The sequence below is a fragment of the Micromesistius poutassou genome, assembly GCF_964030765.1.
Source record: "Micromesistius poutassou genome assembly, chromosome: 2".
NCBI classification, from domain to species: Eukaryota; Metazoa; Chordata; class Actinopteri; order Gadiformes; family Gadidae; genus Micromesistius; species Micromesistius poutassou.
The window spans coordinates 8,828,604-8,853,259 of NC_140272.1; the positions used below are offsets into that span (position 1 = coordinate 8,828,604).

The window sequence follows — 24,656 nt, forward strand, 5'->3', positions numbered from 1 at the left end:
GCCGGCTCCCACGCCTGTGCAATCAATGATGTATGCGCCGAATCGACATATTTAGACCACCTTTTCCTATTATTCATCACGCCACACGTGTGTCTTATTGCTAATGAATCCTAATAGCATTCAATCGAAGGTCCTCCATGCCTCTCCACCACCGCCTCGTGCTACAGGTCTCTGATTTCCCAAGGAGGCGAGGTGTGGGTTCAAACTGATGTACACCAATTAGCAGAAGACAGTGATGTCACGTGGCGCTGCTGACAAACCTCCGTAGGACCCAGTTCTGAGGGCCCTTTGAGGGCCCCTTGATGCTCTGCCCTGCTTAGGTGCCCACCAGCAGATCGTGGGAATGCAATCTCCATACTGACCCCCTCCACCTCCACCACCACCACCGTCACCCCCCACCCCCCACCGCCCTCCCCAGCCCCACCCCGCCTTCATCCTCCTCCTCCTCCCTGATTCTTCCACTTCAAAGAGGAAGGAGGACCCCAGAGAGGAGGAGAAAGGAGGGCAGAGGGAAGGGAAGCCAGAGGGTATAGAAGAAGGGGAATATCAGGATCCTTGGATGACCACTGGGTTTTACTGGGTCTCCCTAGCACTAACTAGCTCACATTGCAGTGGTGTGTCTTTCTAGCTCTAGCTAGCTAGTAAGTGAGTGCTAGTGTGTGAGTGCACACCTGTGTGTGTGTGTGTGTGTGTGTGTGTGTGTGTGTGTGTGTGTGTGTGTGTGTGTGTGTGTGTGTGTTTGTTTGTGTGTGAGAGAACACCTGTGTGTGTGTGTGTGTGTGTGTGTGTGTGTGTGTGTGTGTGGGGGGGACCTCATTTGAAGATAACATGTGTAAATACTATGGGCTTTCATTGCATCTCGTATTTTTCAACAGCCAAACAAATATGGGTACATCTCCATAAGGAGGTCACTTTATTGTGGAGAGGAGAAAGAGTGTGGGGCAGACTGATGAAGCTAGCAGAGGATCCCTTCATCAGAGCCACACTGTAGCATATCTAGGGCAGAAGCCATGCAGAGATGAAGCATGTGTTTGTATTCTGTATCTCTCAGAACTCTGTTAGTGTCTCTGAGTGTCGAGTGAAACTATCATCAATTGTTGATGAGATTCTCTTCTTTTCAATTCCTGGCAAATTTCTGAAACTGGACAACAATCCAATAAAATGAGACCCATCCTGTCCCTCACAGAGCTTCAGGAGATGAAAGGCTGTCTGCGTGGTTCAGCAGGGCCGGTACATTAAATGCCAACTCTGTTATTGTCCTCATTGAGATTCAACACATTCAACACACTCACACGCATTGTGTTTGTACCTATTCAGATGTGTGCGTAGATTGCGCCTACATTCAGGTTAGTTCAATGTCTGCAGTAATGGTTTATGAGTGCTACTTGTAAACAGCAGTTGGCAGCAACTCGACAAAGTGAATGATTCATAAACGCCATAGATTGCAGTGCTTTGTGAACACTTATTATCTGGATGCTGATGGTTGGTTTTTGCGTGGGCAGCTTTCTCATCATTGTGGGAACCAACAACAACGCTCTATATCCAATTCTCCCTCTTGTGGCTTAAGCCATCTCCTACATAATCCTCTTCACACTTCTTCATTGTATGTTTGTCAAAAGGATGCAAACACAGCACACACTGCACCGCTGCTCCGTCAGCGATACTCAGAGCGCAGAGCGTGTGATCCCCGGTCAGGGAGGAGGAGGAATAACCCCATTGAAGAGTGTGAGAAAAGATGTGAATCCACCTGGGTGCTGGTGCCCTGAATGATCTAAGACGGGACCCTGAGCCGAGTGGCAGGCCGATGTCAGGGCAGTGAGGGCACTGAGTGAGTCAATAATGGGCTAATGATAGCTATTAGCCAGCGCCGTTTACTCCAGTATGTGAGTGTGAGTGAGTCATAATACCCACTAAACACACGTTCATGTTAAGGATGATACAGAAATCGCACAATACATGGAGACAAAAAACACAGACATCATCCACACATGGAGATGGACCCCCGATCAGACAAACACGTTGTTTTTTCCATTGCTTGCTGACATTATATCATTCAAGCATTGAGAGACAAACACATACACACAAACGCATGCACAGGCACACACACACACACACACACACACACACACACACACACAATGTTTTTGCGTCAAAGGTCACAGACTGCTGTGACCTGTCCATCATGTTAACCCCTGCCTCTTTTTCCACTGAGTCATATAATTAGCTGGGCCTTGTCGTGTCACCATGCGCTCATTTCGAAAACCTCAAAATAAATGAAATACCTTTTATGCCTATGGCTGAGGTACGTAGTGCAGTTTGCAGGCCACAATGAGATGACACTTTAGCTGTCACCTTCCATTCATGAAATATTCATAAAGGGTTGTATTGAAAGTCTTGGAGCTATTAAAGGCTGGCATAATCATAACTAAACAATTTAACACTAATTAAACTAAAGTAAATGACTGAGCCTACAGACATTAAGGGTCAACATTTGCTCTTTGTCAACATGTTGTCAATAATAAACAAACAAGGCTAGACTGAAAGTGTAGCGTTTAGGTCACTTCAGAATAACGGCATCTTTGAAGCATTAGTGAAGCAGTAGGAAACAGTCAAATCCTCATTTATGAAGCACTGTTCATACATGAATGCTCATAAGCGAGCCTCTTCTCGTAAGTTATCAATTAATAACAAGATAATAGATAATGGTTCTTAAGATTATTTACAAACTGTTTACAATGGGTTAAGAATGCTTAATAAAGGGCATTTCATTATTCGTTTAGGTAAAATCATTAGTTAGATATTCTCTGTGAGCTTATCTAAGGTGAATACTCTCAGTGCCATATTATACTTTTATAAATTACATTTAAAGGCCGGAAATACCTTTAAATGTACAATTGCAGCAGTACCCAGTAATTAGTAGTGATGTAGATGTGGGAAGGCGTATATATTCCTCACTTCAAGGTCCAGTGTGTAAAAGTGAGGTTGCCACAAGGGTGACAGGATCCCCCCCACTCCTCCCTTTCCATAGACTTCATGGGCCTGTACTGGCCAGTATTGTGTGAGGTGTCCTGTACTGGCCTGTATAGTGTAAGGTAGACTGTATAGTGTAAGGTGGACTGTACTGGCCTGTATAGAGTAAGGTGGCCAGGTGGCCTGTATAGTGTAAGGTGGCCTGTATAGTGTAAGGTGGCCTGTATTGTGTAAGGTGTAATATGTAAAAGTTTGGATGTATTTTTCTTATTTGACTACTTTTAGTTCCAACCACCAGATGAAACACATACACAGGACAACTCTGTGTTTGAGCAGGTTAAGGAGAGCATCAGCGAATCAAGAGGAATGCCCTTCTGAGGAATGGAGCCCAAACACAGGTCATGTTTGCATGGCGACCAAAGAGGGTAACTAGGAGAGGACCTAGGAGAGAACCTCAGGAGATCCCAGAACGCCTAGTTATTAGGGGGCAGTGGTTCAAATCAATCTTTATGGTCTGCCACGGAACGCTTTAATCCCATGCAAACAGATGGCCAGGCAGCCCTGGGCCAGGCTAAAGCAAAAGAGATGGTAAAAAAAGAGAATATAAAACAAATAAAGGGAAAGGGTAAATAGAATGAATATAATAGAAAGAGAACATGCAGTGGTGGAGGTTCGGGGGGAATATTCCAGAAGATAAGCAGGAGGGACCACCATGGTTTTGCCCCTTCAGGTCAGGTGAGCATTTTGTTTGAATACGTTGTGGTCGCCCCTCACCAACCCCCTGGTGTCCGGGTGATGTCCCTCTGTCACCTGGTCCCCTGCTGGGGTCCTCAGGTGAGGTGTTTCAGCAGTGCTCACGCACTGGCCTCCCTGACAGCAGCGGACTCCCGCGGATGAGGGGGGCTGTTTGTTCCTCAAAGCAACTTTTAAAAATGAACGCAGTGTTTGGAAAACAGCTAGCAGCCTCATTTGACACTATCGAGGGGACATGAGGTCAGAGTAGGAGGGCTCTAATTGGAGGAAATTAGTCCTGAAAGGCCAATTTCAGTTTGACTGTGGACAGAAAATAAATGTTCACATATTGCGAGACAATTTTCCCTTTCCCCTTTCCGAGTGAGTTGGAAAGGGAATAAAGTGAGAGGGAGAATATTAACACAGGGTTAATGGGCCAAGTTAAAGCCCACTTAGGCAACCAATGGCCTCAAATGAACTTTTATTCCTGCCAATTGAGAGTGATGGAGTTAACAATGATACCAGTACACCCACTACTCAAACCAATGGGCCGAAAGGGAGAAAGTATATATGAGTGGTCTCCCTTCCGTTGTGGAGTACAGTGTTAAGATACCCTTCCATCGATCTACTCCTCTTGAATAGTTCACCTCTTGTGCTTCCTCACAGGGCGGATATTCGTCTGTTGTCAGAAATACTTTCAGGTATGGCCCACCTAACCATACCTAAACTTAACCCAACGCAATGCCATTTCCTTTATGCCATGTACACATAAAGGTAGCACACTCTGTAATGAAATAGCATGTCTGAATTTATAAACTTAACCCACTTACCATTTCTGACCTTCAACTTTAGTCCCTGATTTCTGAACAATACCTGAAAAGAACAGTTTCCCAACCTAAGGGCCAACCAGCGAGTGTGCGCTCTGGAATTGGTGGGAATTTGCATGGGAAAGAAAGAACGAAAACCCAACACCTGAATGCTGACACACTGCTCAGAGCTGCTCTGGAGGACCAATGGAGAACGGTGCTGAGCGGCTTATAGACACAATGCACCCGGCGCCTCCCCCCCGCTGGGGAACCCAGGACCCGGGACCCAGCACTCACCTGGAAGAACACGGCCATGGCGGCCACCGTCCTCTTCTCCCGGATGGCCGCGGCCAGGCTGTCGAAGTCGTCCGAGTTGTACATGTAGATCTGCATCTGTAGGAGGAGAGAGCAGAGCAGGGTGTCAGATTCTCTCCCCAACCTGTTCCCAAGGTCCAGATGAAGACCAGCACGCCCCCCCGCCCCCCCCCCCCCCTCCGACCTCGTCTCATATGTGTTCATCACACGCGTTCTTCAAGGTGAAGACTCTCCAGGGGCCCTGAAGGTTCACATCAATCGACACACTCTTTGATACGTTATGATGCGGCACAACAACTCAGTACCCAATAGAGTAGAATTTCTCTCTTTTTATATTTTCTTTAAATAATACATTCAGTTAACAACTAATCTTTACTGGGAAACAAGCTGCTGATGAGCATCCATGTTAAGCAGAACTATTGCATGTGACATGACTTCATAGCAGAACAACACACCGTATTGACCCCAGCACAAGACCACCCCAATATAAGACCACCCCCCTTTTTCAAGACTCAAATTTGTAAAAAAAATATTTAAATCTAGATTATATCTAAATACATTTTTTTATGAACATGTATATGTATGTACATGTACATGTATATTATATATTAAATGTCTAGACCCCGAATATAAGAAAACCCCACTTTCCAGGAAAAAAACGTTGTCTTATAATATCTTATCAATACAGTACTGCTGTGTGTGTACAGATCATTGGCACCAAAGGGCCCAGCCCAGTGGCAGCAGATACCGGCCATCTGAACATGACACTGTATTCAACACACAGCGCTTTGAAATGGGAACCAAATGCTCAACACCCCTGAGTGAGAGGGAATGAGAACAACAGGGGCGGGAACATGGAGTCACAGTGTGTGTGTGCGTGTGTGCGTGTGTGTGTGTGTGTGTGTGTGTGTGTGTGTGTGTGTGTGTGTGTGTGTGTGTGTGTGTGTGTGTGTGTGTGTGTGTGTGTGTGTGTGTGTGTTTGTGTGTGTCTGTGTGTGCACATGCATGCGAGTGTGTATGTTTGTGTGTGTGCATATTCATTTGTCCAATTGTTTATATAAAAGCTCTGGCAGATTTTGTTGTGTAGGAGAACACATCGTCTCCTGCCAAAAGCCATGTTCTGTCCCTAGTACTTGCCAAAATCAACATTGTCAATATTACTGGAGTAGCATATTCAGCGGCGTGCTAATCCTTGGCTGTATGGCACAAAAAGCTGTATGTATCCCTTTCTCATCTGTTTGCGCAGTAAACACTTGTCTAGCAGAGCTGATAGCGAGGCTGCTGAGTTTTCAGCAGAGGCCCATTAAATAGCTCCAGCAGCTCCAGCAGACTCTGTTCATAAAAGCAACACTCTCCTCTCTGGAACCGGAGATCAGATGAATCAAAACAAAGAACTGCAGGGTTTACACAGAGCCAAGACAGGTGGACATTGAATGAACAGAGAAAATTGTGAAAATTAGAATGAACTGAGAAAATTGTGAAAATGAGCAGTTTTGATCCTGGTTAGCCTGGTTAGGCATCCGTTACATACGTATTGCCTGCAGAGATCCGAGAGATACCTGTTACTATTATTACTACTTGTTAATGTTACTACAGACAAATGGTGGTTGAGTCCCAGGTCACAAACTCCCAAAGTCCTAGTTTGTATGACCTGTTTTGTGATGACTATGATGTTATTGATGATGATAATGATGATTATGATAATGACAATGATGTAATTGATGATGATGATGATGATGATGATGATGACAACGATGACAATGAATATCTTTATGGTTGGATCTAAACAATGTTTGATTTTCCAACTCAGTCCCATGCATGTCAATGATCCCCTACTCCTCCAACACACTGGAGCACAGACCTGGCGCCCCAAGCCTGTGGACCACAGCTACGCAGAGGAAACGCCTGCAGCTAAATCCGTTAACCCCCTTTATCAGCTCAATTCAAAACCCTGAGACTAAAAGCACTTTGACTGCCTGCTCCAGGAAGGAGGGGGAGGTGGTTATTTCCATGGTTACAGGACACTACACACTTGGTCATCTTCTGAGCAGGCGTTGCTTCAGAGCGATGTAATGAGCGATGTTGTGAAGGGGAGAGGCGCCACACACTGTAGCGTTAGGCTGTACGGGGAAAAGCCTAACCCTAACCCTCTCGGATGCAGAGCACCCCCCCCAGCGGAGCTCTGACCCCCCACCCCATACGTGTTGGCCACCCCCTGTGGAGCCGCGCCCCCACCCATGCATGGGGACCCCCGCCCTGTGCCCTCTGAAGAGGAGCTTGGGGTCCCCCCCTTTTTTGTTTTCTTCCGATAATATTTCAGAAACTGACAGAATGTGATGACATACAAACACACTTTAAAGTCAAATACAAGGTTCTGGGTTCTGAGTGTCAGCTGGAGGAAAAGAGAGATGGATATGAGTGAGAGCTAGAGAGAGCGAAAGAGAGACACACACACACACACACAGATGAAGGAGGCATCCTCCTGTCTTCCATCTAGCTATCAGCCCCCAGGGGGTGTAGGGGTACCCTGCTCCTGGTTCTGCTCCTGGGTAGAATAAATGAATATGGCATGGGGTCTGGCTGTGAGTCTGACCGCCTCACAGCCTCTCACACCGAAACACTCTCCTACCCTCTTCTATTTCTCTGGCCGTTGAAGTGGCAGAGCACGGGACTCCCCCTGCTCTGAGCGGGCAGGGGTCTACTTGTTACACCATGTCATGCTTCCTGCCGGAGCACTGGCCGGAAGCTCTAGCGGTCCTGTCTGGAGACGGCCCATTGGAGGGGGGGGGGGGGGCTCCGCCAGGCCGCTATGGGGCACAGGCGCCCAGCAATCAGAGGCCCCTGGCCCATCTGACCTCCTCCACACTGGGAGGGGAAGTCTGAACATCCTCCAACCAGCAGACCTCCTCCACCCTGGGCGTCTGGGTGGTGGTGAGGATCAATAGGAAGGAACAGCCCCCCCCCCAATGTGGAGACTTTACTGAAAGTGACGGGCGCTGCAGGTCTGGTCTGTCCTGGCTGAGACACAATGTCCTGTCTCAGCAACGAGACCCCGTATACCTTTACCCCGCCGCCTGAAGCCGTACTGCCTGCAGAGATGTGATGCTCTGAGTCTGTCCCACTATGATCCCCCTCCACCACAGGAAGGAGGTCTGAGTCTGTCCCACTGTGAACCCCCTCCACCACAGGAAGGAGGTCTGAGTCTGTCCCACTATGATCCCCCTCCACCACAGGAAGGAGGTCTGAATCTGTCCCACTGTGAACCCCCTCCACCACAGAGCTGTGGGAGACTAAGAGAGCCTATGAAGTGGGTCTGACGTGGATCCAGGTAAGTGTGTGCTGACTGTAATGCTATGCAAACATCAACATATTGCATCTGCAACCTCTGTGTTTGCATAAGCTCATAAGTAGACGCACATCAGCAGACGCACATAAGCAAGTCTACATCAGCACGCACACAGCCCCCCCACCCCCCCCTCCACCACCGGTCTCAGTCCAACAGAGACCTGGTCCACAGCCCCAGCCACCCCTGCCCCACCAGTGGTCCCAGTCCAGCAGGGACCTGGTCCACATGAAGCATCACTCCGGGTCAGCTGGCACCCGGCCGGCTCCAGCACTAACAGGTGGAGGTGATTCATCAGCCAGCGTGTGCGGCTGATGTTTTAATACATCATTATTATGGATACTCTAAGTGGTGAGGGGAGGGACAGGGGGGGGCAGTGGGCCATTAGATAGAGGGGGCGCTGCTGGAGAAGTTTCTTATGTTGATCCAAACTTTGAAGATCTCCAGTATGTCTGTGGGATATGACCTGGGCAACATTGTGATTTAGTGATTTCTAGGTCACGTCAGCAATCGTTCACGTCGCTGTGCTGGTACTGACTGGGTAGCAGAGAAGGATCAGTACAGAAAGTAGAAAGATTGATAGTGCTAATAATACCTTTAATTAGTTAATACTTTACAACACTAACAACACTATAGTCCTGTAACCTTAGCGGTATCAGGGTCCAGGTGTCATCAGTTTAAGAGAGCTGGTCTTTAATGAAGGTGTATATGAGCGATGATAAGACCCAAACAGACTCAGATAATGTCATGTGGACTTCCAGCTGTTATAAGCTCTCTGGCCCCTGGCTCCTCCCATCAGTCTTTGAACCAACTCTGAATGACAGATTCAATTCATCTGACTTCATGCTTTATTCAATTATGAGCTGCAGGGCGGGAAAGGCCAGAGAAAATGGATAGACTCAGTCCTGGAAGGCAATTCCTCAACTTTATCCATCAATCTCCATCCTGTCATATACAATTAAGTAAGTGGAGGAGTGGAGGGGGGGGGTGGGGGGGCCGTGTTGGAAGTTTGTTTTACTGAAACATGAACACAAAGCATTACTGTTGACTGCTGGCAGAAAGGTCAACACAAGCTGAGATGATTTATTTTTCTATTTTTCCTTGATAGGCTATTTTCTCATGGAGTGCTTTTGATTGTACAAAGCATTCCAAACAGTATCACAACGTCTCATTTTCATTCAAACCAAATCAGAAGGTACAGCAGAAAAACAGAACTATTATGTTTGTTGAAACCTAATCTACTTGAGCAGTCACAACGCAACAACCTTAATTAATACTAATAATATTTATACTCTACCAGCTCCCGAAACAGCAGGTACCCCCCACTACTTCAAATCAAACCATATGCACATATGGATAAACCAACGTATGTTTTCTGAGCATCCCTGTCCTGAACCGTCTACCGGTGGACAACAGATTGGTCTACCGGTAGACCAGTATGCTGTCTACCCACAGCATACCCCTGGGGTGGGGGCTTATCTGAGGATAATGGGAGGTGGTGTGTCCCCCCCCCCCCCCCCCCCAGGGCTCAGAGCAGTGATCTAAACCTCCTGGGGCACGTATCCCCGCAGGATGTGCTTGTCCTTACAACCACTGGCTGTGCATGTATGTGTGTGTGTGTGTGTGTGTGTTTGTGTGTATGTATGTGTCTATTTATATGCACACTTCTGTCAGCATGTGTGTGCCTGTATGTGTGTGTGTGTGTGTGTGTGTGTGTGTGTGTGTGTGTGTGTGTGTGTGTGTGTGTGTGTGTGTGTGTGTGTGGTTCATACCCCCTGGCCCCGCACCACTAAAGAAGAAGAAAGTTGGTCCATTAGGACTGAAGTCACTGCTGGCTGTCCTGTGTGTATTCTCACAGCTCCACCTCATCCCCACCCAACCACCCTACCCCACCCTGCCCTGCCCTACCTTCACCCTGGCACACACCTGCGCACACAAACACACACACACACACACACACACACACACACACACACACACAAGCACAGCAAACCGCTTAAATGCATTTTCTTCAAAGTAGGTCAGAGTGTCACCACTGGCCTTTTTTCTATTCTGCTCCATGTTCCTCACGAGGAGTGTGTGGCACTGCTCACTCTGTGTGGAATAAAAGTAAAAAACAACAACACAAAACGAACAACAAGATTCATGTGTGTGTGTGTGTGTGTGTGTGTGTGTGTGTGTGTGTGTGTGTGTGTGTGTGTGTGTGTGTGTGTGTGTGTGTGTGACTGTGTGTGTGTGACTGTGTGTGTGTGTGTGTGTGTGTGTGTGTGTGTCTATCCTTCACGTGTGTCTGTGTGTGTGCATGTGTGTGTGACTATGTGTGTGTGTGTGTGTGTGTCTATCCTTCACGTGTGTCTGTGTGTGTGCATGTGTTTGTGTCTGTGTCTGTGTATGTCTCTGTGTGCGTGGGAGTGTGTGTGTGTGTGTGTGTGTGTGTGTGTGTGTGTGTGTGTGTGTGTGTGTGACTGTGTGTGTAGGTCTGTGTGTAGTGCCTGTGTGTGTGTGTGTGTGTGTGTGTGTGTGTGTGTGTGTGTGTGTGTGTGTGTGTATCCTTCCAGTCCCTTCACTTTATCCCCGCACTGGCAGGTCTATGAATTACTTTTACAGCGTGCTCACACACACACTCACTCTTTTTGGGGCCGGATGCTCATGCAGTCAAGCAGAGAGACGGATGGAGACGGCGGGGGGGGGGGGGGGGGGGGGGGGGTGGAGGGGTGGGGGAGTGGGGGGGAAGTGTTACAGAGCGGTTGTCTTCAATTAGCTTTGAAACATAAATGTTCAAAAAAACGAGCAGGAGGAGTAGTGGAGCGGTGGAGGAGGAGACGGGGGAAGAGAGGGAAGGAGAGGGACGGGATGTGACCATAAGATAAGCTGATCAGAAGGGGCGGCGGGCCTAATGAGACCACAGCAGAGAGGGAGAGGTGGGGATGCTGTCATTTACTGATTATTTATTTGTTGAGTGTGGGGAGGGGAGGGGAGGTAATTACTGTTGTACTCTGCAGTCACAGGGAGAGAGAGGAAAACATTTCCTTTGTTCCTGTGCCGGGCGAGCGGCGCGGCGCTAGCTCTGCTCCAGCCGACAGTGATTTAGAACAATTCCCCCCTTTCCCTTCGTCCCGCTGGCATGTTTTCATTGTGATGCCACTCATCCGGACAGCTGACGGCATGCTGCTGACACGCACGCACAAGCATACAGGCATGCACGCACGCACACACGCACACACGCATGCACGCAAGCACACACGCATGCACGCAAGCACACACGCATGCACACAGGCACGCACAAACACACACACACGTCCATACACAGCACGTGTTCTCTGTGCAATTGGATGATGGGATTGTTTTCTAACTGGTAAAAAATAACTAAATCGCCTTTAGATGCAGAGGCATCATATGATGCATACCCATACACATACAGTGGATATCAACACTCAAACGTACAGATGCACAGCAGAGGCTGTCATCGCCAGCCGTCCACAGAAGCATTCAATCTCCTGTATCCTAGCTCCTAGATGAGTGGCCATGAAGGGAAGATCTCTCTGAAGCACAGAGAACCTGGTACCTCCTAGGAGAGGAGAGGAGAGCACCCCAAGGACACCTCAGATGATTCCTTCAGTCTGTGTTTGACATCCTAAAAGATGTACCTTGAAAGACATGTGCCTCACTCGGTTTCCAAATGACCGGAATGAGCCTATAGCGACTTGGGGGCGACTTTAGCCTGGAGGTAGAGCGGGTTGACTGGTAACCGGAAGGTTGTTAGTTCGATCCCTGGGTCCTCCTAGCTGAGTTCTAGTCGTGGTGTCCCTGAGCAAGAGGCCTCACCCTGACTTCTTCTGACGAGCTGGCTGTCAACCTGCGTGGGTGACTCCGGCGTTGGTGTGTGAATGTGTGAATGAATGGTTCTGATAAAAGTCGCTTCTGATAAAATCCCCTCAATGTAAATGTAATGTAAATGACATGTCTCTGGTCTTGCGGTTGCTAGGGTCTCTACCGGGGCCCAGGTGGAATGGGCCATGGCGTGTGTCGCCAGCCACGCCTCATTACCATGGCCGTGTTTGCTGTTATCACAGCTGATTTAATAAACAGCTTGTAGGGTGGGGATTCATGGCGTTGTAAAGACGAAACAAAACCAAACTAACACAGAGTGTTGGTGAGCACGCCGGGTTCAAAGACACTAAACAATACGCCAAATAAACTTTTATCACAGCAATTTATGTTCCCAAGGAATAGCAGTGTATGACAGATTAATATCCTGTTTATCTTGGAACGACGAATGACTAATAGATGTATCAGCTGCAGAGGAGAACCGATATGGCAGAGGAGAGGGCACAGGGCCAACATCCACACGGTGCACCGTGGCTCCTGGACCGGACCCCATGCTGCTGACAATGCCAGGGTCCATGTACTGTATGGTGATAATAAATACGTATAAATACCAGGGTCCATGTACTGTATGGTGATAATAAATACGTATAAATACCAGGGTCCATGTACTGTATGGTGATAATAAATACGTATAAATACCAGGGTCCATGTACTGTATGGTGATAATAAATACGTATAAATACCAGGGTACCTGTATGGTATGGTGAGCAGTAATACTATGCATGTTTTTAAGGCTGTGGTTCATGCACTGTATGGTGAGCAGTGACACTAGACATGTTTTTAAGGCCCTGGTCCATGCACTGTATGGTGAGCAGTGATACCTGCACATGTTCTTAAGTTAAGTTAGAGTAAAGTCTGCTGCTGACTGAGTTTTGCGAAGTGCATAACGTGTGTCGCCGTCGGCGTATTCACATGTTAATGAGACACAGTCGTCCAGGATGTATGGGGTAGTCAACAAGCGTGGAGCGTGTGCAGATTCATTGTGCGACGGCCCGGCGGGTTTCTAAGCCTCGGCGGCGGGCGGCGGGCGGGGAAGGGGGGGCGGTGGGGAGGCGGCAGCGGGACTGAGGGAAACAAACAGTGTGAATGCAGCAGTTAGCAGACAAACGGGCAGAGGAATGGAGCCGCTGCCCTGCTGTTATCGTTATTCATCTGATGATTTAGGGCTGGGATGTGCTTTCCATTTCCCACGCAGCAAAGGTTGATGGGAAATAAAATCCCATTCATCAATGACACGTCTTTATCTGTGAAACCTGCGGCAAGGCGAGGAGCTGGGTGTGTGCGTGTGCGTATGTGGGGCTGTGCGTGTGTGTGTGTGTGTCTGTGTCTGTGGCTGTGTGTGTGTGTGTGTGTGTGTGTGTCTGCTTGCGTGTGTGCGTGTGTGTGTGTGTGTGTGTGGGAATGAGAACCGGCATTGGTGAGATTGTACAGCCACACTTACCAACGGCCCCCCACCCTAGTTGCTTAGCCCCCCTATCGAGTGTTAATTTACAGTGCCTCTCTTATCTAGGCAGGTGGGTTTAAGCTGGCAGAGCAAGTTGCGGCGCCACACACACATACAAACACACACACACACACACACACACACACACACACACACACACACACACACACACACACACACACACACACACACACTCATCCTCGCCCCTCTCTCGCTACCCCCCTCTTCTTTTCATCCTTTACTCCTCTCGTTTATCACGTCTGGTTCTTGGGAGGGGGGGAGATAAAATAAAAAGCCCCATGCTTGGCGAGAGCCAGTGAGACAGGATGAATGGAGCGAGGAGACGGAGCTGATAACGTTCTGCTCTGAGGGCTGGGGGCTGCACCACGCACAGAAATGACTCCCTGATCCCCGGGAGGAGGACTCTACAAGGACTCTGTTCTACAAGACGCTCTGTGAGACGCTCTGCAACGCGCTCCCCAAGAAGCTCTGTAAGACGCTGCGCTCTGCAAGACCAAGACGCTCTTTAAGACACTCCCCAAGATGCTCTTTGAGACACTCTGCAAGACGCTGCACTTTGCAAGACGCTCCCCAAGATGCTCCCCAAGACGCTCTGCAAGACGCTCTGTAAGACGCTCTGCAAGACGCTCTGTAAGACGCTCTGCAAGACGCTTTGCAAGAGAAGCTGCAAGACGCTCTATAAGACGCTCTGTAAGACGCTCTACAAGACGCTCTACAAGACGCTCTGTAAGATGCTCTACAAGACACTCTGTAAAACGCTCTACAAGATGCTCTGTAAGACGCTCTACAAGACGCTCTGTAAGACGCTCTACAAGACACTCTGTAAAACGCTCTGCATGGAGCAGATCTCCTTTGTGAGCAGCACAGAATTCAATCCTTGGTTTTGCACTTTTATGGGTTTTTTACTCTTGTGGTCAAGCGCAAAAAGGGAAAAAAATGGAAGACGTTGGTATTTAGCCAATAGGCTGAAGTATCATCCCAGCACAGAGGAGGTCAAAGCGCCGACAGCCAGACCAGAGGGGTTATAGTCGTAGCTGAAGCGTTGTCAGGGTTCAGCCTCCAGGCAGCGGTGACAAGACCCCGCTCCTCGACAGAGATGCCCAGCGGCCTACACCACCCAAACACAAGCTTGACTTGTTCAAACCAACTTTATTTACTGCTATGCAGGAAGTGAGACGTGTGAGTCCATTTTGTACCCATAGAAATGACATACCTACGTTCAAAATGTTAAACCGTATGATAATGACGAAGGCCGTACATGTATATAATTTACTGTGACTGTAAAGTTTGTTTTTTACCGTGCATTGTTGTGAATGTAAAGCAAATTACCTCAAACAATCAACCATAGCAAATATATATTTGTGGATTCTACAAAATAGCAAAGTCATATTGCATACATCTGTATTATTTTACTCATTATAAAGCCACAAAGGTTGATGTTACTTAATTGTTCAGTCATATGACTAATGTGTTAGAGATGAGCAGCAGGGTTTAAGCAGCAGGTGGGGTTGGGCTGAGGGCCCCTACTTCATCATGTCATTCAAGGGCTCTATTACACTACCATTACTTAATGGAAAGGCATGTGAATTACACGTTATTTATGCAGGGCCCGCCCGCAAACCAGAGGTGGCCCCTCCCTCCTCCCACGACCACTCCCCCTCTATCGCTTGCTTTCCCACTTTTCCTTATTGTATATAAACCTCATGCCTTTTGTATTGACATATTTCTCATCTGTTGAGCTGTTCGGCTGTTTCTTCACCAACAAAGATATATAAATGAATGTATGAATGTGTTTTTGGTTGGGCTATTGGTCTCCATCCAGGTGTCCATGCTTTAGTTGTTAAGCCCTCTCTATTGTATTGTCCAGACGTCTGCCAGCCTCCTGTCCCACTCTGGCAATCTGCGCTCGCAGCACAACACAGATAACATTCTCCAGTGTACCACGACGCTAGATCTCGCGCCAGACCAAAGCAATCAGGCCCCGCTCATATCTCATTGCTGCTGAGCCCTGACGATGGCAGCCGGGCTGTTCCATCCAGCAGGCGCTCTCCCCTACATCGTGTCCGGTCTCCCTCGCCACCCTCCCTTGCCCCCCCACCACGGCAAGCATTGGCGGCTCTTACAGGAGCAGTTGGTGCTACAGAGGCTCATCGGCCCTAAATATTACAAATGCATCCAATCATCGCTCTGTATAGGACGTCAACATATGTAGATCATGTACCATTAAGGCCAAGTCCTTATCGTAGTGACCCGGGTTCGATTCCTGCCCGTGGTCCTTTGCTGCAAGTCTCCCCCCAATCCATAACTTCCTGTCTTACTTACTCTTGACTAAAAAGGATAAAACCTTCAAAAATAAATCTTAAAAAAAAAAATGCTATAGTTAGCAATACAAGGACACAGAGCCATATGCGCTCATATTGGCAGAGTGGGAGACTTCAGCAAATCAATCCTAGGAATGACTTCCCAGCAGAAGCAGCTCAGCAATGTGTCAGAAGCCCGGCTTTGAAACCCAGAGGCCCGCGTGAGGCTGTTTGAAGATGGATGATGGGGCCATTGGACCGCCCTGGAGAAGGACTGGCAGGGGGAAGGCTTTCAGAGATGCGGGGGGGGAAGAAATATTCAATCAAGGACTTGAACTGTCAGCACAGTGGACTACCAAATGTCAAACAATACATATTCATCTGTTTGGCGGGCTGCCGCGCGGAGGTGGCGCTACGTCCAGACCAGAGATGGCTGACATTCTGCACCTTCAAGGGAATGGCAAGGGAATGACAGAAGCCCCCCGCCACACACACACACACACTATCATTTTTATTACACACAAACACACTCATGCTACACACACACACACACACACACACACACAATTTTATTCTCTATTAAACACAAACGCACACATGCGCACACACAAACACATACACACAAAATATTGAACATAGTATCGGACAGTAGGTCCGGTATTGACCTCCTCACCCGATGTGTGTTGCATACTCAATGGAGTCCCTCAGTCAGTTGTGTGTGTACAAAGCTCCACCAGAAGGCGTGCTGCTTCCTATGGATATGCCAGGGCCCAGGGGAACAGCCAGCTATACCACAGCGATAGAAGGTTGGACTGACTCGTAATCCTCAGGGTGAATCAATGTGCCTTACACAATGTACACTAAACCATGCTCACACCTGTTGGATCTGTTTTGAACAGGACATATGAAAAAGAGGTGTGTGCTTTGCATGAAAGATCTTACCAACATTGTTTTATACAATATTTATGTTAAAAATAATATTAATGAAATAAAAAATGATACAGATAAAAATTAATACGATTTTAATTATAAAAATATATATATATACTTATGATTTAATAGTTTGAGTATGACCATGTTCTGTGTTCTGCTGCTATATTATATTTATTGTATTACTCTTCATTTCTCTACTGTAAGTAGGGCACCCAGGTTTCATCAGGGGATATGAGGAGCGTTTTCATGTTCTCTCGTCCTCTGGGACAATGACTCATCCCCCCACCCACCCCACCCCACCCAAATGGGCTGGCTATCCTCCAACTCCCCCCCCCCCCCCCCCCATCCTTCCCATACAGGGGCTGGCTACCCTCCACTCCATGCACACATCCTCAGGCACACCCCCACCCACCCACCCACACACCCACACGGGGACTGACCTCCACAGCCCCCCCCCCCCCCCCGCCCCCCACCCTCCTCACCTCCACAGGGTAGCGGCGGCCGTTGACGCTGTGCTCCGAGCCGTCCGAGGCATTGCTGGGACCCCAGTGGAACTCCACCTTCTCCGCCTTGAACCTCCCAGGCAGACCGGCGCCTCGGACGAAGTAGTCGTCCCTCAGCATGATAGCCACTGAGGAGGAGCAGAGGAGAGCGGCGTGAGACCCACACTCACACAGAGGGGAGACAGAGGGGAGACAGGGGGGAGACAGAGGGGAGACAGGGGGGGACATAGGGGAGACAGGGGGAGACAGAGGGCGGACAGAGACATCGTAGGATGTCCAAGCGTCTTGGAACGCTTGGAATGCTAATCCCATCCAATTGTATGTAGATATAAAAATGTTGTGTCGATATTATGCCATTTAAAAACAAATCTTACTGCTATGATAGCAGGCCTGCTCCTCCACACTTGGTCAAGTGCACATGTGCCAAGCAGCCCACAACTCACACACACACACACACACACACACACACACACACACACACAGCATGCACGCATGCACGCACACACACACACACACACACACGTGCACAAACACCACACACACGCGCACACGGACGCAGAAGTTGCGAGACAAAGGCAGGATCAAGATAAAAGCCCCGCCGTCGACACACCAGCTAAGACGTTATGTCTATAGACTACACTTTTTTGCTAAACAATTTATTTTTAAATATTACTCGCCTCATTGAGCATATTGATATCTCTCTCCCCCCTTCTGACTGTTTTAACCGGCCCCGCCGTCGACACTCTCTGACGTTTTGTCTATAGACTGTAGAAATAGCGATAAAAGTGAAGAGACAATTTCCAACGATGACAACACAACGGTGTGTCATTTATTTTTTCATACAAAAAATGTTAAATTCAAACATCGTGCCAACCGGCATATCAACACACAAGTCGCTGGTTCTTAAAGAGACAGTGTCCCTATAACACTGAAACACTGAGAAAATGAGTCAATAACACAGTATGGTGAATTATGTCTATAGAGTCCACCACAAGACTACACTTTGTTGCTTAAATGTAATATTACCCTCCTTGAGCCTCCCGAAATGTCTTTACACTTTGGTGCTCAAATTTATAATAATCTCCTCCTTGAGCCTCCCGTTGTTTTATTTTTGTAATGTTTTGTGTGTAGGCTATGTGTGACTGACACTTGAAAAGGATATTTTTCATCATGTCAATCATGTCTTTTTCTGGTAAAAAAACCCAGAAAAACATCTTAAACTCACACATCAGGTAGCCATGTACAATCCTCAATCTTGCCCTCGCCCCCCCGCCCCCCACCCCCCCCTCACATAAGCCTGTGCTTTATTTGACTATAGTTAGGTAGGTTGCTGCCTTAGCTGTTGTTACACTCAGTTTATTTCACTAAGATGCTTCTGTAAATGAACAATTTTCAGTTTCAGAAGAAGCTGTTTTTTATTATTATTTTCAACTAACCAATAGTAATAATACTACTCCTGAGGTAGTATTACCATGCATTTAAAAAATGTCAATGCACTTTGAGCCCTGAATAACAGTAAGAGCTATTGAATAATTGATTTGCATGCATGGTATGCTACACTTTCCATTTAACATTAACTCCTGTAACCAATAAATTGACTCATTTTATAATTTAATCAAATGTTCACACACTAGCTGCTTTCACACATATGTGTAAGTCCTGATATTCTCCTGCTATTCTCCTGATTGGCCATATGTGTGAACAACATATCCTGACATTTGAACCCTGAACATCTCCAGAATAATACTACTCCTGAGGTAGTATTTTCTCAGTAGGAAATGTAAATGGCATTATATGTGTATGAGGAGTAAAAAGTCTGTAACAGTTAGCTGAACATTAGGGTCTAGGGTAAGCCTAGGGTTGCATGCTTTCACTCCCTGTTTTCTCAGTTAAACACAGAAATCAACTACATTTGTCCCAGTGTTTGTTATATGTGAAATTAAGCAATAAAAGACTCTCTTACTCCGGTAACGCAGTCGTTCGCGACACCTTTCTTGTTCGTTGTTTCTTCTATTTGTCTCTAACTCATGCTCCAATCTTTCATCGATCAATGCGTTGGATGTTGTGGATGCAACGGAATATATGATGCATTGTTGCAGCAACATTTAAGATGATCGTGATGAGTTCTGCCCGTTCTGCCTGCATGCTGTCTATGGTCAAACCAAAACAAACTAGAGTGACAGCAGCCGCACTTATCCCGCCTCTTGCAAACTTAGACCCTACATCATATCCCATCCCTTGCAAGCCCACCCCCCTAAACCCCCCATTGATTCTACTGATGTCTGAACGACATCGATGTCTGCATATTATGCTTGCTGCATTACGTAATAGGTGAACCAAAATGTTATACATTGTAACATTATAGGCAAAATGTTATTATATTATGCGCTCAGAAATGTGTTACATTATCGACTGGGGTTTCCACATTATAGGAATGGGTTTAATTATAACTAGAGGTTGAGCATGCACAACGCGCAAGCGAGAACTCTAGTAACAATTGTGTTAAAAATTGTGCAATGTAACTTTCAAATGATAAATTAAAATGTAAATTGAATATCCATGCCGCTGTGCTATTTAGCTGATCTTCTCAAACTGAAAATAGGCCCTTCAAGTCAGGCCCATTGTTATCCAATCACATCTTGCGGAAAAAACGGTCAGAATTACCAGGCCATCATTATCATATTCACGAATGGCACTAAAAGGATTCCTATGTTCCATTAACTGGTGTGACCTTAAATAACTGCTCCCATTGTCAACGAGATTTCCTGCACTGATTGAATTTCACAACCACTTCCATTCCCTGTTTCACCAGAGATTTCTGGCCCGTTTAGATGGAGCACTCAAGTGAGGAACGTGACTTGGTTTGTCACCGCATCAAGACTTTTGCCAGGTCTTCGGCTGGAAGAACGATCAAACTTAAAGTGCAACAAACAGTTCATGTGGTTCCATTACAATGGATTGGGAGTGTGTGACCTCAGTGAGCTAACATTCTCTCGCTGGTCCATTATGGTTTTTGAGGACTTCTTACCCACAGACAGACTGCTGCTTCCTGCCTCTCACTTCTCTCTCTACTCTACCAGCCCTGTGGGTAGCTTGTTAGTTGGGCTTACAACAACTACATATCTTCTATATGTTTAAATGAGGTCTGGGTGTGGATGGGATGTCTAATAAAACAAGAAATAAGTGCACCTTTCCCAAAATTTTAAATAAATTCAAACCAAAACCAAACATGGCCAGAACCTAATTTTGACAGGCTGGAGTTTGACACCAGTTAAAGGCTTCAAAGCAGCACAGCGGTTGTATTTTCGTAATTGTTTAGAAGTTGAAAAGAAAAGTCAAATTGCTCTGAAAAGAAAATCTTGAAAGTCTGCTAAGTAACCTGGGGCTATTTCATTCACCCTGGCCCCCATTCCCCCCAGTGGCCTTCACCCAGACACTGCTACCCGGTGCTCTCACTTTCGCTGTGAGCTGCTGTGTTCAGGACTTCATTTAAATAAATTATTTAAATGAGATGAGGCCTATAGAATAATAGCCATGGATGTATGAAGAAGTCTGAACTCACCGCATTGAGCTCTGAAGCTGAGCACACACTGACTCACCCCGTTCTCTGTGAAATATCATTGATTTCAGTCGGTTTAAAAATAAAGGAACCGTGATACACCTGATTATATTAACGTATGGCTTAACTTTCTTTACCAAGTTTGAGTGATCGATGACGGATCACTCATCCCAAGTAATCGGTGAGCGATAAAAATACATCTGAAGAACCGAGATCATTGCTTTCCCGTCTTGATAGATGATGATTTACTTTTAGAGTTTCACTTCAGTTAACGCCAGTTTGTGTGATGTCCTGTTGTGAACTTTGACCCTCATGCAGGGCTGTACAGCTGTGGAGAGGATAACACCGCGGCCAACAGCTGCTCGTCCATCCTCACAGTTGCTCGTGGAATGCTACGACGCTAACGCTACATGGTAAACAGCAGACCGCTACAATGCAATGGTGAACAAGGTTCTTCTTCCTCTGTAGCTTAAACCATTGCCCCTTTTCAAATGAACGGTTGAAATGGTGTTTTCACCACCTGATCTGTTGTTCACCAACCGCCTGGGTGATCGTTAGGGAAACGAGCCGTAAGGAACATCCCTGATTAAGACCCCATCAGTAAAAAATACCCTAAATAGGCCCACGTTTGGAGATGACCACGTTCAGATTTGTCTTTACTAGTCTCGTACTAAATCTAAATGTCTCACTAGTGAAAAAACCTGAAAATGCTCGTCCCTTCTTTCAAAGGCTTGCTCTCATTTAATTTAATCCGCAGCATATGTTGATGATGATAAGTTAAACCTGATTGTTGTAACTTGGCAGGTAAGGATAAACAGGGAATCCACATCATCATTATGTAGCTCTAAGTATATTATCTTTAAATTGCATATAAAGTTGTGTTTGGGGTCATTTTAAGAAATCTAAGTTGTACCAAAAGATGTCGTGCATAGAGCAAGAAGGAGCAGATTTGAAATGACTGATTATTCATCCATTCACCTGGAGACGAATGAGCACATGCAAACACACATCCCGGAATGTACTTTACCTCTGGCTACGATTATAAATGCCTGTTTCCCCTCAGGGTGAGTGGTCAAACTTTATTTGTAAGGAAATGTCATACGTGTGACCTCACTTAATCAATAAATGCAATCAATGAGAGTGCCCGGTTAAGGACCCCCATCCCTCCCTCTCCCCACTGTCATGTAGCTCACCAGCATTTCCATCAGGTGATCAGTCAGACAAAACGCTCAGCTGTCACTTCTAAAAAGCACAGCACGTGATCCATAATTCACCGGCAGAGCAGGGGGCCATTTGTCTTGTTAACAATGCATTATGGAGCAGGCAGAGCCGGCACACCGCGCCGGCTGCTCCCCACCGTCTTTTGTTTTTGTGTTTGGCTACTGCACCACTTGTCTTCTCAAAATGTTATTTCAAGGTTTCTGAGTCGATTCCATTTCCATCATTTTTGGGGCAGGGACCAGGGTCCTTAACGCCGCCGGGGGGCGCGTGGGGGCGTGTGGGGACCGGGGTTCTTAACGCGGCCGGGGGTGTGTGTTGGGACGGGGGTTCTTAACTTGAGTACCCTGCAGACTGCATCACAGCCTCGTGCGCCTCTCAGCTCGGACACCAGTCCTCCACCAGTTGGGTTTACTGGGCCTTTCCTCCCAGCAGCGCTGGTGGACCACCTCTGATCCCACAGCGGGTGGGCCGTTTATCATAAGCCCCATTTAGTAGACACCTTTAACCAAATCAATTTACAATTATAACTACAAACAGTGTTGAGGTTAATTGCGACTTTTTCCAACAATTTGAGCCGTTTAGAAAAAGCAATCACACCAGCTTGTGGTTGACTAGAGACGGGGCTATCTCTACTGCTAGAGGCAAGTGATTCATGACTACTGACCTTACCCTCCTCCCTTGACTGATTTAACTATTCCCTCAGTCCGAAGGATGCTTTCTCATCACAGAAGCAAGACATTCATTACCAGCTAGATAGGACGTTTCTCAAGGTCTTTGCGGCTCCATCAGTGAGGAGAGGGCGGCCGGAGGGCAGGACAGACCGCTGAGAACACCCCCTTCTTCTCCTTCCCCCCTCCATGGGGTTCCTTAGATCAGTCATTCCCCACATCCTGAATATGGCAGTACCACAGGGACTCCTGTTTCTAGTCTTTCCATTACTCCATACACGTATATAATTGTATTATCGCCACGCTTCAGACAAACACTTTGGCCCTTTCACCGGCTGGGTTTAACTCAATGGGATGATGCATCGGGTGCAGAAGAGACGCCTGCGCCACAAGCTGGGGCTGAAAACAATTCAGGCTCACCACAAATCTCTGACCTCTCAAAGTCAAAGTTAGGACTCAGCAGTCCAGCCAAAACCTCAAAGGGCTGGAGATGATCAGCTCCCGTTTGATCAGGGAGACACGACCAAACAGCCTAATCCTGCATCATCTAAAGAAGTTGGCTGTTTCTCCACAAACGCTGACTCCACTGCTCACCGATCAATAACTGAAGGCTTTCCCAACATTAGTAATTAGAGTACGTCTCCGTCCCGTGGTGCTCGCACAGGGCCATTTGCAGCAAGTAGTTTGGAGGTGATTAATCCCCACCCGAACCCTGAGCGTTTGGTTTGCCTCAGCCTGCGGGTCACTACTGCTCCAAACTACAACAACAATGATGTTAACACATTGTATTATTTTTAGTAGTAATATTGTTCAAAATATTATTATTTCAGTCACTACTGCTCCACACTACAACAATGGTATGAACACATTGTATTATTTTTAGTAGTAATATTGTTGTAATATTATTTATATTATAAACAATCATATTATAATCATTTTGATACTAATCATAAATAACGTAACCAGGTCTGCCAAAACTCATCGTAAATGATTGAACATGAAAGCTTATTCTGCAACACACAAGCATGCTCCAGATGCAGAGCGCTGGCATTGTGGTAACTAGGTGGCTGTTTGCATTCTAAGCAGGTCTGTCAATAGTGAAGCAAAGCCACCTGTGGCCTCCTGCTCTCAAAGCGTTTCAGATCCCGATGCAGGCACACAGAGCGCCGGATCATCCATCTTAGTGACAGATTAAAATGGTGAAAGATACCTGTGGCTGACAAGGAAGCACTACAAGGTGCTGTTGTGAGTTCCAAAGCAGGTAGCAGAATTACAAAATGCTATCTGCCGCCACACAAGTTTACTAATATGGAGATATCGTCTCTGAATAACCGGGGAAATAAGGCCCCACAAATGGCTTCTGACACACTGGATCTTTCTGGGGTCGGAATAAGTGCTAGCAGGCAATACGTCAAACCCTGGACACGAGCAACACCAAGGTCACAAGGGGTTTCGGTTTATGACTGAGATGCCTCTACTAATGCATGAACTTTATCTGATGAAATGAAAGTACACGATACTAAATGATGTCAGCATGTTCAACTGCTGGACATGTCCTCCTCTACACCAAAGGTTTGTTTCTTATTAATATTATTAAAAATCTAGATTTTTAATAATGCATATTGAAATCAAATGGCGAGTCAAATGGCTTCTAGACAAATGGGTCTATGTGCCAAAGAGCCTCCACAGGGAGAAAAGGGGATCAGAACCATGGACCACACCCTTTCCCTTAAAGACACAATGGGAAATGTTATTGACCATCACTACTACCCAGTCCACCTGCTGCATGACTGCATGACATGAGGGGAGCACCTGCATGAGGCCACAAGCCTGTTGGCCAGCTGCAGACTGAACCTCTCCCTTGGAGGAGAGACTGTACGGTAAGTAGACAGGGGCCCTGAAGAGGCCCGGAGGTCCTACTGAGCCACACTGCTACTGCCACTGCTAAAGGGT

General features: G+C 46.9%; 1 protein-coding gene across 1 annotated transcript in view; it reads right to left on the bottom strand.

Moving 5' to 3' along the window:
* The window catches only part of LOC311339370 (receptor-type tyrosine-protein phosphatase gamma-like), a gene marked incomplete at its 5' end in the record, with an annotated part of 182,673 nt that overhangs the window by 66,440 nt on the left and 91,577 nt on the right, over positions 1–24,656 (bottom strand). The window contains 2 exons of the mRNA XM_084464745.1: positions 4,806–4,901; positions 17,235–17,383. Coding sequence (XP_084320871.1) covers positions 4,806–4,901; positions 17,235–17,383 — 245 coding nt within the window. The remainder of the gene's footprint in view (positions 1–4,805; positions 4,902–17,234; positions 17,384–24,656) is intronic.